Raw genomic sequence first — 19,231 nt, forward strand, 5'->3', positions numbered from 1 at the left:
GTTCGTTCTATCAGTTCGGTTGCTAGAGACGCGACCCAGTCGTTCAGTCCTTTTGTTCTGTATCTATGGACGCGACCCAGTTGTTCTAAATGCAGCCAAAATAACAGCAAAGTAGCCGCATTTGTATTTGTTTAAGCTGCTTTCCAGTGACATTTATTTGGATACATCCATAACAATGAGCTAATGAGGCACGATTTCATCTGGCATTGAACATGTGCTCTCTCGTCAGGACACTGTTGTTCAGAGGAGCTAGCCAACAACACAGCTAACACAATCACTTCAAACTGAAGCTGGAAGGATTACAAACTAGCTGCACTTCGTTTTGTTTGACCTTTTTTCAATTTACATTTCTTTGTATGTATCTATAACAATGATGCCAGCTGATTCATGACTTTGACTGGCTGAAAAACGCTGCCTGCCTCTCTCTCTCGTTCAGACTCCCAACACGTTCATTACTATGGGACAGATGGAGATCGAAATTGAATATTGAAACAATGTCGCAAATGTCAGAGAGACAGACAGACAGACAATGTGCGATAATGTCTTTTTATAGTGGAGATCATGTTTATAAAGTGTCTGGCTGGGCTGATGAGACAGTGGATTGTGCAGTCAGATGGAACAGAGTAAATAGGCATTTTAACGTCATAGATTTAGCCAGTGGTAATTTGTGGAATAGACCACGGCTGGAATGCAGCTTTAACCAATCAGCATTCAGAATTAGACCCACCTGTTGTATAAAGCAACTTAATAACTAGTCTTAACTGCTCTCCCCAACAAAAAGTCAAGCAAAAGAGGCCTATTATTACCTTCTGCCTGTCTTGTGCCTGAACGAGCTGCTCTCCTACAGGCGCCTGAGCAGTGAAGGCGGTGAGCTCAGCCTCGACATTCTTCAGCCAGGAGCTGAGGTCTTCATGTGTGTGCTGAAGCTTAGAGGCCAGGGTTAGGGCCTGGTCCAGGGTCTTAGACACGTTATCACTCATGGAGTTGATCTCAGCGTATCTCATCTTTATCCCGTCCAACTTGCCTTGGATGACAACCACCTCATCACCTATAGAAGGTAAAATAAGATACATTAATTCAGATTCGTAATAATATTAACTAGGTGTAGTAATAAACATATTGTCTCACCTGTTGTTTGTTTCAGCAGTTCCAATCCATTAGAAATGGCTTGATCAACATTCTGCTTCCTCAACTCAATGTCTTCATGTAGGGCCTGGACAAGACACAAAACCTTACCACCAACTCATCTGATAAAATCAGCATTGGGAACCAAGAAGGAATGGGACTTTTCCACACAAACTATACAAAATGAACTGAACTGAAAATAACAAAGTAGCTAGGTGTAATTTAAAATAACTTCAAAACCCTGTAAATGGTTAAAGCATGAGTGAATGTTGGGCCTGAGGAGCAGTGTGAGGGTAGTAGTACCAGCTGTTCTGCACACTGCTTTTCCAGCACGTCCGTCTTGTAGTCTTTGACGGACACTTCGCTCAGCCTAGTGTGCACTTCGTTGAGCCAGTTCATGAGGGCCACCTCGTCTTCTCCAAAGAGCTGTGCGTTGGCCAGAGCCTGTTGCAGCATCTCAGCCTTCCTCCTACAACGCTCCTGCAGCTCTACATAACTAGCCTGGCTGGAGTCCAGCTTAGACTGCACCAGCTCCTTATCGTCCACTGAGCTGACTAGCTTCAGCATTTGACCCAGGTTGACGGCCTGAACCAGGTCTTTACTGTGATCCATTATCTCCTCCTCTAATACCTGACCACATCACAACCACGCATGGAATACGCACCAGAAGGATAAACAAAAAACACACAAACAAACACAACGTGGGGGGGGTGAATACTGAACCAATAAAAAACTCAAAATGTATGATGCCAATCATGATAGAAACGACAATACATGCGAAACTGAAAACAAGGGAATGGGCGACTGATAAGTAACATCAATGACTGAAACATGAGTTATCGTACCTTGTGCTGGGAGATCTGCTCTTCCAGCTTGGAGGTCTGTGTGCCAATAGGTTCAGCTTTGGCCAAGTGTTTCTCTGTGGCAGAGAGCCACTCAGACAGCGGCTCCAGTGTCTCATGGAACTGCTGAGCCACAACCAGAATGCTCTTCAGCTGTTTGTGCCTACATTACCCAGCATGCCAAGAGAGAACAGAAGAAGAGGGACAGGTAGAGTGATGAGACAGGTTCACTCCCTCAACTAAAGTCTGGCCTGGATGCCAAGATACTGGATGCCAAGATACTGGTCTCCTCAAAGACCTCTGGCACTCAGTCTATCTCCAGATAGCGCAATTGAAGAATTATACCTAACAACTGTCATTTAGGGATGGTGGGGGAGAGTAGATTAATTCTGTCTTCAGGGCACTTATCCAGAATGCAACACCTTTGTCTGTATTGTCCAAAATGTGCAGTGCATATATGACTGAGGCAAGGGATGGCATTTTCATAGCGAAAATCAAATCAGCAGATTTTCCACGTTGAATCTCAACTTCAATAATCATTTAAATGACAAACACGTTACTTAAATTAATCTCTCAGGGAAGTTTTACAAAATATTGTTAGAAAATATGGGTATAAGATTTCAGGTGGTTGTGCAGACAGACCTGTTCTCAGCCTTCTTCAGCAGAGCGTCCCACCTCTGCCCCAGGCACTCAATCTCCTTCCCCACCTTCTCCTTGTCCACGGACTCTGCTCCCAGCTCCGCAACCTTCCCTCCCTCCTTCTTAATCAGCTCCACCGTGGGCCTGCGGTCATCCAGCAGCCTCTGGAGGAGCTGTCCAGGACAAACAAAGTCGAAGAAGTTACAAGGCCCATTCAACATGCTTCGAGGACAATTACCGCTTTCAGGGAAACCCGTAAATCTAATGGCCTTGCATACATTCAACAGAAGCTTAAGGATAACCCTTAATAATGCTCCACAATGGATGCCAATAAAAAAGATTAATGGCTAAATCATTAAAGCCTACATGGATTCTCTGAATGAGTTTGAATGTAAAAATTAGCAGCTACTGCTGTTTGTTCATCAGTTCTCTAGTGGCTTACTATCTGCTCCTGGATCTGTGCCTTGACAACTTTGAACTCGGCAGACGGAGGTTTCTGATTGGACACCAGGTCCTCTGTGTCCGTCAGCCAGCTGAGTAGGGACTCCAGGGCATCCTGGAATCTCCCACAATGCAACAGGGCCTCGTGCAGCTGCACTGACCGCTCAGCAATCTATGGAAGACCATATAAATATAGCCATCACATATATTATGATATAGGAGGTCATTATTATGGTCAAGTAAAAGTAATGTTCAGTAACTAATAACACATTTGTAATACAGTAACAAATCAAGCTAATTAAAGCTATCAATCATTTTGCATAACATTAAGCAAGAATGCAACAGAGTATTATTCGTTAACTAAAGTTTGACCTCTCACCTACGTAAAAAGCAATAAAGATCAGAGTGTGAAGTAGATGAATAAGCCAAAGACAAGCTAACCTTTTTGTTGAGAGTGTTCCATCGTGTGTTGACATCCTCCAGGTCAAGTTCAAGGCCCTTGGTGCTGGTGCCTTTGTCAGCGTTCTGGATCAAGCCTTGGCCCAGCCAGTTAATGTCTTGCAACTGGCTCTGCAGTGGATCAACCTCTTTCTGGAATACCTGTGGCCAGAGATATTACAGTTGAAATAATGAAATAATATGAAAATAAATGTTGTATTACCAGACGCAGAACAACTTAGAGCGGATGAGAGATAATGTTTTATCTCAATAAGACAGATGATGTCAGAGGTTCATAAGGGTAAGACTTCAATAAAGACAAATCAAGATATGTTTGATGTTGCTTTTAAAACAATATTCCTACCCTACGTTTTAAGAGCGCTCTCAGGAATGCATTAGTTGCTTTCAGGGTTATCTGGTCGTTATCCAAATTGGACTGATATAAGTCCTTGATTCATGCCATACATTTGCATTTTAACATTTCCACTGTAGAAAGATAAGACATTCCATTAGTTTACAAAATCCAGCAATTGACAGGATATTTTACATTTTTCAGATATCTCTGTTTGCTTATACCACCTCTCTCTGAGACAACCTCGGAGAGTGGAAAGTTTATTGAAATGCATTGGTTATTTGTGAGCCAACAAAGACAAGTCATACTGGATTATCAGCTAGGCACTTTGATTGTCCACAATCAACAATAATGTTGAGAAAATACAGCTGAGTATTCAATATTTTTTTGACAGTCCCTGAAGATTGATTGTATACACAGGCTGATGACTTAGGCCACATGCTGGCATAACAACAACCTATTTCTGACTGGTCAGCACTGCAGCTTCTAGAACGGAATGCAGGGAAATCAGTTGGTGCACAGCTGTGTAGGAACACACCAGACAGACACACAGGGCAGGCTGACTGACTAAACTCAATTCAGACCTCATGTAATCTGATAAACAAGGAACACCCAGAGCCAGCACAGATCCAGCATAGAGCCAGCCCAAAGCCAGCACAGAGCCAGCCCAGAGCCAGCCCAGAGCCAGCCCAGAGCCAGCCCAGAGCCAGCCCAGAGCCAGCCCAGAGCCAGCCCAGGCAGCGTCCCTGCAAACACTAATAAAAAGTGCCATATCTATCCAAAAAAATGTGTATTTATTTGGCCCAGTTGAAGATAGAAACAGGAGGAGACTATTTTTGGGTACCTGGGGGGAGGCGAAACCCATGAGGTCCATTTCGGGAAATGCGGCTATAGCAGTTAACAGGCTGTCGATCTCGTCGTCCCTTATTTCTTGGTACGCCCGTGGCTCACTGCCATTGGCCAAGCAAGCCTCCCTTTCCACTGACAACAGGAAGTCCTCCAGGTCCTCCATGCTGTATTTCCGTGGTTCTATAGCTCCGTGGTGTTGCAAGTCAAACGGTTTAACACCCATACTCGGCCTACACTCTGACCGCGGCCCAGAACTCACATAGGGCTCTGGCTGTGTGACGACCACGCTGACTAACTCACAGTCTGACTGATAGGACATGTCCTCTTGCAGCTCGGCGGTGGGGAGCTCATCGTAGCTTGCTAGCGTCCTATAGACTCCATTTTGGACCCTACTGGCTGACCTCGAGGACCGTCTCCTGCCAGTCGAGTCCCTACTGTTTGATCTTGAGGAGCGCCTGTCTGTGGAGTCCCTGTATTCTCCATTAGTGATGGTCAAATCTGTTTCACTCAGGTCTGTCACACAGGTGTCATTCCCCTCCTGGGACTCCCGTACAGGGTAGTTTCTCTGTCCTGGGTGGTACAGTGTCCTGGGTATGTTGTCCCTGACAGGGGAGAAGGGGAACTCCTCTTGCCCTGAGCTGAGGGAGCGGCCTGGCTTCAGCTCCCCAGACATGTGCATGGCTTCAGAGGAGGAGAGGCTCCTGGTGCCTGGTTTCCTGGAGGCCCGGTTAGATTGGCGCTCCCTCTCTGCGGTGGGGCTGCACAGGCCCGAGTCCTCCTCTGAAGTCAGGGAGTTGGTGACACTACGTCCCCTCCTGCCCCGGGCCAGACCATGGCTCAACCGATCCACTCCGTCTGAACACAGGGTGCCACCGCGACTGGCGTACTCCCCTTCGTTAGTGGAGGCGAATGTCTTCCAGGAGCACCGGTGGTGCGGGTGCTCCTTCTTCTTCTCCCCTCCCTGCCCCAGATGAGGCTTAGAGAGCACCGTCCCCGCTCCCCTGATGACGTCACCGTTGAGTTTCAGCCCATCAAAGACGGCACACTCCATCCTGGATACCTCGCGGCTGCGGAGATCAAATGCGCTGGAGGAGGTGAGGACTCCGTTGCCACACAGGCTGCCCTTGTCCAGGATGCGCTGTGTGTAGGGTGGGGTACCACTGAAGTGCCTGGTAGCCAGGCTGCCCTTGTCCAGGATGCGCTGTGTGTAGGGTGGGGTACCACTGAAGTGCCTGGTAGCCAGGCTGCCCTTGGAGCCACAGTCAATCTGCTCGTTGAGGCGGACAGTGTCGTAGATGGATCTCTGGGGAACGTAGCAGTCATCGATGTTTAGGTCCTCCTCCTCCCCTTTGCCCACACAGGAGGGGTTCTGGCGGAGGCAGTCTGGTCTGCTAAGAGGTTTCCCCATCTTAAATCCAACTGCACTGACTCAAAGATAATAAAATAATACTCAAAATGTACTAATGTGGTCTGAGGTATGTGGTTTCATTGCAAATATTTGCTGCAAAAGCAACAAGCTCCCCAAAAATAATGAAAGTACATATTCTATACACACAGACCTAACACAGACCTCCCAATCATAATAATTCAAACAGCTAAAATAATGGACCTCAATAACACTAGAGACACATATCACCCTTAGTCAGAATGGACCTCAATAACACTACAGATACATATCACCCTCAGTCAGAATGGACCTCAATAACACTAGAGACACATATCACCTTCAGTCAGAATGGACCTCAATAACACTAGAGACACATATCACCCTCAGTCAGAATGGACCTCAATAACACTAGAGACACATATCACCCTCAGTCAGAATGGACCTCAATAACACTAGAGACACATATCACCCTCAGTCAGAATGGACCTCAATAACACTAGAGACACATATCACCCTCAGTCAGAATGTGCACAGGCTGTGCAATCGGTATCTGGAACAACCCAGAACCAGTCTGTCCATTGAGTCACCTGTCCTCAAAGAATTCCCTACTTGGTGCTGTTCTCCCCATTGTCAAAACATCATAATTGTTCTTTGCCAGTCCGTCCTTTGCTCCACTATAAACATCCCTTAAAAGTGTTCCTTTTCTCCCTCAAATATCTCTGGTATCCATGTAGGCTGAGGGAGAGCTTCAGTGCAAAGTGGCATATCCTGATATAAATCCACAGGGCTCTATGAAAACAAAGGGCGATCTGAGAGGAGAGCCGGTGCCCTGCATCTCTGGTGGTTCGCCCTACAATGACAGACAGACACCCTCCTGGTAGAGGCTGCAGGCCCCGCCCCCGCTCTCTCATTATTCAGGCAACATCTGCCACTGAGGGCTGCTCCGGCACATGTTGATTGGTCAGACACTTGACCCTTTTTTTCCTTTGAATTCTCCCCTTCTGGCTCCAAGGTCCATATGACTTAACTTCTTAGTCATCTTCTGTGTCCTGGCACCATCTCTCTCTATCTCCTAAGGAAGAAAAAAATAAAACACGAGACCAGCAGGCAGCTGCAGCTCCCACTTTGGTGACATCACTGGTGACATCACCGCAGGGCTGAAATAGATCTCAATGTTTTTATTTTTTTCTCTGTTCTCTCTCTGTTGTTTTCCTGTGGATGGTTGCTGTGGACCCTGCAGATATTCTTAATTACTCTGGAATGCTGAGGGAGGCACAGGTCCCAGGTAATTTAACACCCACAGCTCTGCCAAGTCCATGTCATGGTGTGGCTTTTTTATGGCGAGTGACCCGGTTCGGGTGAGAGAAGAAAGGAGGAATGAGAGAAAGAGATAATGAGAGGAATTCATTTTGTGTTTATTGAACTGTGTGCAGCACAGAAGGCTGATAACAGACAGAGAGGCATGGAACCATCCTAACTCCTTCCACCACCAGCCCTCTCCGTGGTTGAGAGGAGAAAACGGGGGAACGGAAGGCTGCTAAAGATAAATAAGCGGTTAAAGAGATCTGTGGGGTTTAGAGAAAGGATATTCAGCAGCTGAATCCCACATACTTTTGACATAATCAAGACATTGAATTAAGAGAGTGTTCCTCTCTTTGCCTTTCCTCTTTCCAGGGACCAACGCTGTTTCAGTTCTCCATGCCCACACTCACTGGTTTGTCATATCCAATGGGATTTTAGTAAACTGGGATATTGATCTAAGAATGAGATTTATGACAAATGGGTCATAATAAGATTTTTTTTTAAATGTATACTATGACAGCGACTTCTCTACAAGAAAATGCCCATTCCAACCAACATTGGATAGACATCAACCAATCCAAATGACTTGCATATATCCCTCGAAACATATAGAGAGCACTTACACAGAACTCTTACTATATTCACAAGAACAGGCTTTTCAGACCAAAGGTTGCAGAAGGGCCACATTTCTTTGAGACATTATATGCTAAAATATCTCTTTCAACAGAGCTGCTCATCAGTCACAACAACGGGTGTGAATGAGACGAAAACCATTATCAAGGACTAGACAAATCATTTAATGAGACAAATTCAAAAGCTTATTTTGCTTGTGTATAAGAGTAACTAAAAAACACAGGAATAAATTAATCTCTCCAATGTCTTAGGTGAATCACAATCGCAACACACAACAGAAAAATGCAATGTGTCACCATAAAAAATGCCTTGTCGTCCCAGAAAAACAATGTGTAGCTAATCAACTCAGATCCTTCTGGGACATTTCACGTTCCACCTTGGGGAGAGTGTATCATGGCTGGGGTAAGTGAGTAAGCTAGGCTACAGGATGAGGTCTCCCCAACGGCCCTTTTCCCCTCGTCACCTTCAGTGAGAGGAATAGCTATGATTCAGGAAGTTGACATTCCTTTTAGGTTCACAGGAGACACTGATGTTATGTCTGAGTAGAAGCAGTAAAAAGACGCCCTCACACGTCTCCCACCTCCCCAACCCCCAGCAGGTTTTGTCAGCTGAGCTGAGCTCACACTAAGTATCACGAAGGCCTACATACACCAGATCGTCCTCAGCAAACCTTCCAGATCTCCTGAACAACAACCATAAGAGTGAAACCATGGACTCGGGAGCCCTGACCTAAAATCAGTTCACTGACAGTATTGCTACCGTTTTATGTTTATTTCATTCACAACAGCTGCCAATGAAACCCCACAATACACCAAGTACCAGATCTACAAATACACATAGCAGGATTATTATAGACTACATGAAACCCCTATTCACATGGCAGACATCAAATTCTGTTCTGGTCTCGGTCTAGTCTGTGTCCACAGGTTTCCGAGCTTCAAACCGGTTTTAAGACACCAATTAAGAAATACCTTGTGCTGTAATGGAATTAACTAGGGATCTTTGTGATTCCTTATTCCCAGGGAACTTTTTTCTCAGAGAGACTAGCTAGTGGCATGAATGAGTACAACGTTGATTTTCCGCTAGCAGCTGACGTGTCTGTGTGCAGGCCTACCCAACGAGACAGAGAGAGGACAATGAAAGGGTGAGAGGGTGAGAACAACCAGCATGGAACACGTTGCTCAGCAACAGCTGGTACTATTTCATGTTATGGAATGGTTCATGGTCACCCATCAAACCCTCTTAACTAGCACAAATGTACATTATTTAAATTCCAGCTACCATTCAGACCATTAATTACAGGTCTACTAGACCTATAATTTGATATGACATTTTAAGGTATTTATCTAAAGGCTGATGTTTGTGAATGTACAACATTAAATGAATTCCTTAGGCCCATAGATAGATGTGTGTAATGCTGTACTATGAAACATGTAATACAATGTTTTGCTATGACACGTTCAGCCCATGAACAACCATTAAAATTGTCCCAATCTGAATATAGCTTAATCCCTCTCCAACTCTCACAGCATTTACAGGCTTTTAGAGCGCTTTCTATCCAGCTATAAGTCTTGGTAATGAGTATCCCTGTTTTACTCATCACTGATATTTCAACAAAATATAATATTATGACACAATGATGCTGTTGTTGGTGTTTTATTTACATTCCCTCTCATCTCTCGTATTAAAATAATGTGTTTTATAAAATAATTGTTGTTTAATTTCATACAGAGCCTACTGTAAATTCTTGTTTTTATACATCCAAGCTACATGGTGTAAATCGAAGAGAAACTTGACTGAGGAGAGAAAAACTGTAAATACAAAAACAACCGTGTTGAATGAGTACAATCTCCTCGTAGTGGTTCATGTGTTCGTTGGAGAAGGAGTCTGTGGAGGTCTGTATGTGTACGGGAATGAAGTTTGCACTGCAGGAATATAGTTTCTGGCTACTGTTCTGGCTCCCTTTCCATCTCCGTAGAACCCAGACAACCCTACTGGATATTGTTGATGTTAACAGCAGTGGTATAATATACGGTAATCAAATCAAATCAAATTTTATTGGTCACATACACATGGTTAGCAGATGTTAATGCGAGTGTAGCGAAATGTCAAGATGTTCCACAGCCAGAAAAGTAATGTCCTGTGTAGTGTTAAATTCAACAAGGGGAAAGTTCAGGGAAGTAGATACAGAAAAGTAATGTCCTGTGTAGTGTTAAATTCAACATGGGGAAAGTTCAGGAAAGTAGATACAGAAAAGTAATGTCCTGTGTAGTGTTAAATTCAACATGGGGAAAGTTCAGGAAAGTAGATACAGAAAAGTCATACACACCATCTAAACACATCCACAGACAGAATTTAAGACTCCATGTCCGCTTCTTTCAAACACATAGGAGGAGAAACAGATGCTCAAACACCAGTCAATTAGCAGGTAGGGCTATATAATGAGACAAAGCACTTGTTCCCTCTTTCATGCCAACGAGTGAGTGACCACTGACCAGGCCATTCTTAAAGGGGAGGAGAAGGAAAGGGAGAGGGGAGTAAGAGTCAGTTACCCTGAGCCGCTGCAACATACAACATCCCACTGGTCCCGAGCTGGCCCCTGGGTCGCTCGTCACCCACCCACCCACCACAATGGCTGCTGGGCCAGTCAGAGCTCTTTTGTCTGGACCAGATGCTCAGCGACATACTGAGGGATCCACAGACGGAGGGTCACGCACAAGGCCACCAGACCCAGCAGAGACCTAGAGAGCCCCTGCTATTTAACTTCCAATACCACTGGTCCCGTGTGGCTCAGTCAGTAGAGCATGGCACTTGCAATGCCAGGGTTGTTGGTTTGATTCCCACGGGGGACCAGTATGAAAATGTATGCGCTCACTATTGTAAGTCGCTCTGGATAAGAGCATCTGCTTAATGGGTTAATGCAACATCCCCAAAATAACTTATTGCATGAAGAAAGTCACGTGGATTTCCAGAGAGGACAACAGAGGCATAGTGGGTCTAAGGGAGGGTTCAGACACACCAATAGCGTTTGCTGGCCGATAGTACTTAGGAAGTGTGCGCCAACGTTACATGTTGAATAGAGTGAAAAATGTCATCAGTGGGTGGTCCCTAAAACACAGCATGCTGAAACGATCGACAGACGAATGCTAGATCCACATTTTGTGCGAGCCTTGAAATGGTCAAATGGTGTAATGGTTTTCTAATGCACTTTGTTTATTGATGTATTGTGTCATTACTGATTACCTGCTTTTAAAGTACTTGGATTTAATGTGGTACCTATTTTACTCCAGGTGTTACAAGAGGCTGTCAGACACTACATAATGATATGTGTTATTAATGGTTACTTTAGGGCAGTGCTGTATGTAAGGATGATATCTCTCTGGCAGGGTTATGTCATCCGATTGAGTGGTGGGGCTGGTGAAAGTGATCCCGCTAGAGTACAATAATATAGCATGTGCTGTAATAACATGATACTATAATGTAGCCAATGTGTGAGACATGAAATGGAAAATTCATGGACATTCTTTTCCATCATTAAAAACCAAGAGGATTCACCATGTGTTGGCAACCAAGACTGATAATACAGTAAATGCCTAGGAATTACATTTACTTGGCATCTTACCTTGAAAGCTTCCAGCTGTTGGTTGATGACATCAGTCTCCATGCCAAGTGACCCTTGACCTTCCTCCTTGACCTCAGCCCCGCCCAGTTTGTTGGTGAACTGCTGTAGCTTGGAGTAAAGCTCAACCAGACGGGTGAGTGTGCTCCCCACCTCTTCCCCTCTCCCTTTAGCTCTGTCTATCAGCTTGCCACACTGCTTACTCAGAGCATCCAGGTCTCTCTTCAGCCCCAGCAGGTCTGGGGAGGCCTCAGTCTCCAGCATCTTCTTACAGCTGTCCCCTCCTCGAGCCGTGTCGGCCATCAGCTCCTGCAGTTTCTCCACAAAGCCCTTGATGCTGCCCTGCTGCTCCTTAAGTGTGATCAGGTCGCGGCCCACAGAAGCCATGCTGTCAAGCTCGTCATCTAGGTCTGCGAAGCGGGTGAACATCTCGCGGATGTTGGTCTGGAACTGCCCGATGCCCTGCAGCTTGCCCTCCAAGGTGGAGCAGGTCTCCCCTACATCCTTGCTGAGGGAGCCGTGCTCTTTCTCCAGGCTGTCGGCCTGCAGTAGGAGGTCGGTCACCCCGTCTGCCTCGGGGACATCAGCCACCAGGCCCTGGGCAAGGCTCTTCAGGTGCTCAACCTGGGTGTTGACTCCATCCAGGCTCTTCTGCTGGGCCTTCATGTTGGTCAGGTTCTTGTTGCTGTAGGCCTGGACCCCCAGTGATGTGTGGGCATCTAGCTGCTTCTTAGCCCCTGCCAGCTGGCCCTTGGCCTCATTGTGGGTGTCGTTGAACTCTTTCAGCCTCTGTGAGATCTTCTCCAGAGACTCTCTCTTGTTCTGGACCCCCTCCGTGACCCGGTCCACGCTCTGCCCGATGGCCGCCTTCTCCTCCCTGACGGCCTCTGTGTCTGCGTTGGCCACCTCCAGGAGGCTGTCGGCTGCAGTGTTCAGCTGCTCCACCAGGCCTCTGTGTTTATCGACGTCCTTCTGGATGGCCTTCAGCTGGGAGATGGAGCTCTCCACCTCCGCTGGGTCCACGCTGAGCCTGACGCTGCCCTCCCTGGCTTCACACTCCTGGACCCAGGACTGGAGCTTCTCAGCGTGCTCGTGATACTTCTGGACCCTCTGCAGCGCCCCCTGGAGCTTATCCTGGCGCTCAGCCGAGCTCTTCTTCACATCGTCCCAGTTGGAACGCAGTGTAGCCAGCTGGCCCTGCATCGCCACCTTCTCTGCCCCGTCAGTGTTCTGGAGGAGGGTCTCTCCCTCCCTGACGATGGTGCTGTACGGTTCCTCGTGTTCACTGAGGGCCTTCTGCAGGGCACTCTGTTCTTTCAGGCTCTGCCGGAGGGTCTCCACCTGGGCCGAGATGGCCTGGGATTTAGACTGCTCCTGGAGCTTCTCGTTCATCCACCCCTGGAAGTCTTTGGAGGTCTGGTGGAACTGCTGGGAGCTTGCGAAGGCGGAGTTCAGTTGCTGGATCCGCTTCCCTAAAGAAGAGCATGTACATTAATGTGATATAGAGGCAGAGGAACAAAGCATACATTTATAATTCAGAGTGGCAATGCCTCCCTCATCATGAAATTCCTTCAATGGCAGTCATATTTTCAGACATTAAACCACAGCTTTATAGCCTAAAGCTTCTCATTAAAGAGAAAGAACATATCATATAAACAAATTAAGGCAAATTAAATCAAAGCCCAACCTGCTTTGTCCTCCAACTGTTTGAAAGGCTTGTTGACCCCCTCCAGCTGCCTGTCTAGGCCTGCTTTCAGGTAGTCCTCCGTGACCAGGGCAGAAAGCTCAGAGCAGAGGGTCTCAGCCTCTTTTAGCCTCTTCCTCTCCTCCCTCAGCTGGCCAGAGATGTTGTTAGCCTCCTCTAGCTGCTTCTTCACCACATCAGGCTGACTGCTAAGGGCCTGCTGGCTGTTGAGCCGGGTCTCCAGTGAGGCGGCGCTCTGGCTCAGGCTCATCAGCAGATCCTGGAACTGGCTCGACTTCCCCACGGCCTGGTCGATGAGGCCGGCTCTCTGGCCCAGCTGCCCAGTCAGGCCCTGCCATTTCTGGGTGACGGCGGCCAGTTGATCCTTCACCACCTTCCCACCAGAGGAGGGGTCCTGCTTGCCTGATGTGCTCAGGATAGCAGCAGCAGCCTCGTGAAGCTGGTCAAACTGTGGCTTACGGCTGTCAAACTCGTTCAGGAGGATCTAGAAGGAAAAGTCAATATGACATTAATAAAGAGCAATGCTGGTGTTTAATAATGAACATAATGTGCAAAATGGTTAAACCTTTTCAATCTTAATAGATTTTGATTAATTCTGGCACACCTTAACATTTGGTCAGCAGACTAAAAATCTTTAACATTAGCTTACGTCTGAAGTAAGGGACATTGACATTGAACTGTACGTGGTGGTTATAATTTCAAAGGTAACTAATATGCCCCATAGTGAAGTACCTGGACTTGCTGCTTCTGTGTGTTGAGCATGTTGGGGTCCATGGAGAGGGGCCCCAGGACACTGAGCATCATATCCTTCTCTGAGAGCCACTGGCGGAGCTGCGGCTCAGTGGTCTGGAACACGTCCAGGTTCCTGTTGGACTCCTCCAGACGCTGCTTCCTGTCCTCCACCGACCCGCTCACATCCGCCCAGGCAGCATCTGAAAAACAAACATTGGTCAGCACAAAACACCCCTGCAACTTGAACTTTGCACAGCCCCTACAGATTAGGGTTTAACTGTAGAAGTGTGCCAAGTCTGTAGGTGAGGGCGAGGCCAGGTATACTGACAAGGGGGAGCGGATGTGTGGACTGGACTGACACTAGGTAAAGCGCTCTGCATTGATGCAGTAGATATTAACCATATGGAAACAGATAGATGGGATGGTGCATACTGCATACCAGAGGAGGCTGGTAGGAGGAGCTATAGGAGGACAGGCTCATTGTAATGGCTGGAAAGGAATAAATGGAACAATATCAAACACATCAAACATATGGAAACCACATGTTTGACGCCGTTCCATAATTCCATTCCAGCCATTACAATGAGCCCATCCTCCTATAGCTCCCCCCACCAGCCTCCTCTGCTGCATACCTATCTGTGACAGCATCTGCTTCCATTTTGCTGCTTCAGGAGAGTCTGGGTGTTTTTCAATCAGATGGAGAAGCTTCTCTCTCAGCTTCTGGAGCTGCTCGCGCTTTTGTTTCATGTCTTCCTCAAAGGCCTGAGAAAAAGAGAGATATATCGCTTGACTAAAACCATCATATATTTGACCCATTGGCTCCTCAGGCACGCTGAGATGCAAAGACTAGAGACAGGAGGCGCCTGCCTGAAACATTGGCTTCCCACAGAGCATTTTGCATATCATGAATAAAATGTGGTATTTTATATGATACCACTGGATGGATGGATTAAATTCCTACTGTAATAAAACGTAATGACAACAAGTAGTACACTGTAGAACGTTTCTATGCAGATCAGGCCTTGGTTGAATCTACCTTCTGTTGCTCCAGTTGTGTTTTCATGGTGTCTTTCTCTGTGGACGCAGAGTTCCAGGATGCTGCTGTCTTCTTCATATCCTGCAGCCATGTTATCATGGTGTCTGTCTCCTTCTGGGCCTCTGTCACCTCCTGCACCAGGACAGACAGCTCTGTAGCCCGGCCCTTCAGCACTTCTCCCAGACTCTTGTGGCCCTCGTTGATATACGACATGTTTTGCTGTACCACCATCAGCTCTGTGTGTGGTTAGAGGTTAGAGTGTTAGACACTAGACAGGTTACCTTTCATAACAACAATAACTTGGACAAGGCACTGCTGTAAGTAGTTACAGACCTACTGGAAATGTATACACATCAAAAATGTGTTGGTGAATGTATTGTGTTATATCGTTTTGCAGTGGGATCTAAATACAGATGGTTTGAAATGACTTTTATATCATTGGAGGTATATAGAAAACGTATTGAACTCGTGTTCTTAAAACACTGAAATGCAAAAAGATCATTAAAAACGTGACATTTCCAGTAGGGAGAACCAAGGATAAGTACAGTATCCTTCCCAGCTTTGTGGAGGATTTCTAAACGTCCTTTAGATCAAGCCAAGACCTCAAACAGATCATTTCAACCTAACAAGCCATTAAATGTACCTTTGTGATGATGAGTTGATACGTTGTTATGATAATGTTCAGGTCTGGAACACTGTATTTATACATTCCTAACATGATACACTGGTAGAGAAAAATTACCTTTATTGGTTAGGTAGGCATGGTTTCCGGGGCCACCACTGTTAGTAACAGCTGGTTGCAAAACAATAAAAAACAAAAGATCTTATTTGTTAAGTACAAATGTCAATAGAAAACTAAACTCTATTGGGGTGTTTAATACATGGAAAAGATCACTGTACTGTATGATCAGTGTGATTACATTTATATCAGGATCACATTTTGTAGCGTACAGATGTAGGATCTTAATTTGACCCATTCATCAAATCAAATGTATTTATCAAGCCCTTTTTACATCAGCAGATGTCACAAAGTGCTTATACAGACACCTAGCCTAAAACCCCAAAGAAGAAGCCAGTTTGCTACAGAGGAAAACAATCCTGCAGAAAATGTGAATTACTCTGTGGATTATAATTAATGGAAATGTTTGTAGGGGCTGATACATCTTTTTGTAAGGCAAAATCAAGTCTGAAATTTCAAAGTGGGAATTACAAACTTCAGAAGCCCATTTAAACCTAAAATACAGTATTGCAGGAAAGTTCTCCAGGAACAGAGTGATCAAATTAAGATCCTACATCTGTACAGTGTAGCAAAATGTGTTGCAATCAACAATGAATCTCTCCGTTTCATTGTTTTCTCATTATTGAATACTACCCAAACTGCTCCGAGGGAGTCAAACATTTTGAGCGTACCTGACTTATGTGACATCTTGGTCTTGGCTGGAGATGTGAGAACACTGATGAGGCTACATAGTGCAGATCCTTTGCTATTTATATCTTGGACAGCAGAGCCTTTGGTTGTCCATTCCTCCATTAGAGCCTGAGAAGAGATCAATCAAACCAATAACATAGTTTACACAACGCCATCCAGAATAGGGCTGCAATTTCCATACCTGCATTGAGAGAACACTGAATGATTATGTCTTGAGTGTTTATTGTGAGAGGCAGGGCCAAACAAAGGATATTTGGAGCGTTGCATCATCGAGACTAAAATGTATTTCATTTTAGTCTGTGCTTTTTCTCGTGGCACAAATTATTCAATATGCCAATGTGTTATTAAGCATCGAGGGATTTGTGTTTTAATCTTTCACGTTTGACATATTTTCTTATTGTTCGTTACCCTCTTCTTGCCTTTAATAGTTTTTTCAGTGACACACTGTACCAGTTCATATCAGATTGGACGTTTTTTCTGGCAGGGAGTCACAGTTATTTAGTGTTTGACTCCCTGACGACTCCTACGTAAAACACTTCACATCCGTGTATTACTTTGGCATGGAAACTACTGTGAAGATAGGGAGGACAAAATAGTAATATATTGCACCGCACTTCTCTTACTCCATTATAAAACACATTTAGTGCCAAGCCTGTGACTTGAGACGTGAGAACATAAGTTATTTAAACTTTTCTATCAAGGCCATTTGAAGAACAAGTTTTACATTCACCTCACATTGTAGAAAATATTTAGGAAGCTATAGAAATGCATTTATTAATGTCTACATTTGTTTTTGACACGTTTATTCTATTACAGACACCTTAATGAATACTTTTAAATTATATTATGTGAGCTAAACATAAAAATAAATACAAATGATATGAAACCATTTTCCTTAAAGTAATATTTTGAGATTACTAATGTTACTGTCCCCACTACAACAAAACAATGTTTAAATACAATGAATTTTGTCCTTGAAACATTTAATTGACATTTTAGAATTCCTGCTCCTAATGGGGAGTCCCAATATGGTGGCTTCAAAGCATCTCAATGGCCAATACACGGCTTCAGCAATCCAGGGTTTGTATACATCATTGGGTAGAACATACCATTTCCATGATGTAAATACTGTAAGTGAGGGAGCCTAGCTAATACAAGACTAGTCTGTCTGCTGACTTACATTGACTCTCTTCAGGTCCTTTGCTAGACTCTGTTCACTGCTGGTTGGCTGAACCACAGGGACTTTCTCTGTCGTCTCCTCCAGCCACGTCCTGAGAGCTCCGGCTGCAGCCCTGAAGTCTCCCAGCTGGTCCTGGCAGGAAGACACCTCCTCCTCTCTGTGTCAGAGAAGGGAGAAGACAACCACAGTCACATCACATTACAGAGACATATCAAACATGCCAAAACAAGACTATCAACAGGCAAGAGAAAACAATCATGTGTATCCTTTGTCAAATGAGAAGTATCCCCACAGTAACCTACACATGAGGACCAGCAGTTAGCTCTGCAACCGTCATCTTCACTTACTTCTCCTTCACAGTGTTTTTGAAGGCATTGAAGGTGTTGGAGAGCTTGTCCATCTTGCGCTGAATCTGGGCCTTGCTTCCCTCTGGACCCATATTGGCCAGTTCCTTTGACAGCATCTGCAGCATTTCCACATCCTTGGCATGTTCAGCCAACTCAGTGTTAGTATCCTACAGAAACATTCAAATAGTTAGAAGATCATTATTGAGCAATGCGTGGTTGAACGTGTGCCATTAAAGGGGCAATCTGCAGTTGTTACATCCATTTTTGGACTTAATGATATGTACCAAGTAATTCTTGAAGAATATAACTTAGAAATGCCTCATGAGCTTAATTCAACTGTCGTACCACATCAGAACCCAAAATATCAGCTTGTTATACTGTAAACAAAGTAAATGTAAACAAACACTATATAGCCTCCAAACATGGTTAAAACTATCATTGTGATATCATGGATGGGTAGTTTTTGCATCCATAGCTCTGTCTATGGGCTCCCGAGTGGTACAGCGGTCTAAGGCACTGCATCTGACTTTTATTTAGCCTTTATTTAACTTGCCTAGTAAAATGAAGGTTCAATAAAATAAAATAGAGTGGTTGCATTTCTCCAGCCCCATCCCTCAGTTTTTTACCGAAACTGGGTCTTGGAGTCCACTTTGTTATTTTTTTCAACTGCTGATTGCCACTTTAAATGAACATATATCCTTTTAGAAAATACGCTCTGCTGAAAACATGTTCAAAGGATGAAACATATTTGATGACTAGCTACCTGCATGAGCTGCGAGAGCTCGTTGACGTTTTTCCCTGGTCCGTCTGTTTCAGAGAGGACCTGAGAGCGCTTGAGCACAAACTGCTGCACCTTCTCCGTTGTCTTCTCAAACTCCTCCACCTTGTCTTTCAGCTGCTCCAGCTGGCCCTGCTTGTGTTTGTGCTTGTCACAGGCGTCAGAGAAGCGCTGAGACAGGGCGTCCATTTTGGACTGCAGCAGAGCCGCTGCAGCGGGGTCAGCTGTCTCCACAAACTTCTTAACCTTGGCCTTCATGGCAGAGATGCTGCTCTGGCGACTGGAAATATCCTGCTCCAGAGCCTGGAAGAGAAACAATGGATGAATTAGATTTTAGAGCCATTCTAACGCTTTAAAAGTTTTTTATAGTTCAGGTTTCATCATCTGTAGAAGACAA

General features: G+C 45.2%; 1 protein-coding gene across 1 annotated transcript in view; it reads right to left on the reverse strand.

Moving 5' to 3' along the window:
• Positions 1 to 19,231, reverse strand: part of dst (dystonin) — a 187,918-nt gene that overhangs the window by 33,363 nt on the left and 135,324 nt on the right. Inside the window, exons 51-66 of the mRNA XM_038974616.1 lie at positions 18,820 to 19,137; positions 18,057 to 18,223; positions 17,710 to 17,866; positions 16,511 to 16,637; positions 15,101 to 15,336; positions 14,697 to 14,826; positions 14,065 to 14,264; positions 13,315 to 13,816; positions 11,631 to 13,099; positions 3,489 to 3,647; positions 3,049 to 3,219; positions 2,610 to 2,779; positions 1,971 to 2,130; positions 1,429 to 1,755; positions 1,129 to 1,213; positions 807 to 1,048 (exon numbers count right to left, since the gene is read on the reverse strand). Of these exons, the coding sequence (XP_038830544.1) occupies positions 807 to 1,048; positions 1,129 to 1,213; positions 1,429 to 1,755; positions 1,971 to 2,130; positions 2,610 to 2,779; positions 3,049 to 3,219; positions 3,489 to 3,647; positions 11,631 to 13,099; positions 13,315 to 13,816; positions 14,065 to 14,264; positions 14,697 to 14,826; positions 15,101 to 15,336; positions 16,511 to 16,637; positions 17,710 to 17,866; positions 18,057 to 18,223; positions 18,820 to 19,137 (4,620 nt within the window). The remainder of the gene's footprint in view (positions 1 to 806; positions 1,049 to 1,128; positions 1,214 to 1,428; positions 1,756 to 1,970; positions 2,131 to 2,609; positions 2,780 to 3,048; positions 3,220 to 3,488; positions 3,648 to 11,630; positions 13,100 to 13,314; positions 13,817 to 14,064; positions 14,265 to 14,696; positions 14,827 to 15,100; positions 15,337 to 16,510; positions 16,638 to 17,709; positions 17,867 to 18,056; positions 18,224 to 18,819; positions 19,138 to 19,231) is intronic.

The sequence above is a fragment of the Salvelinus namaycush genome, chromosome 35 (assembly GCF_016432855.1).
Source record: "Salvelinus namaycush isolate Seneca chromosome 35, SaNama_1.0, whole genome shotgun sequence".
NCBI lineage: Eukaryota > Metazoa > Chordata > Actinopteri > Salmoniformes > Salmonidae > Salvelinus > Salvelinus namaycush.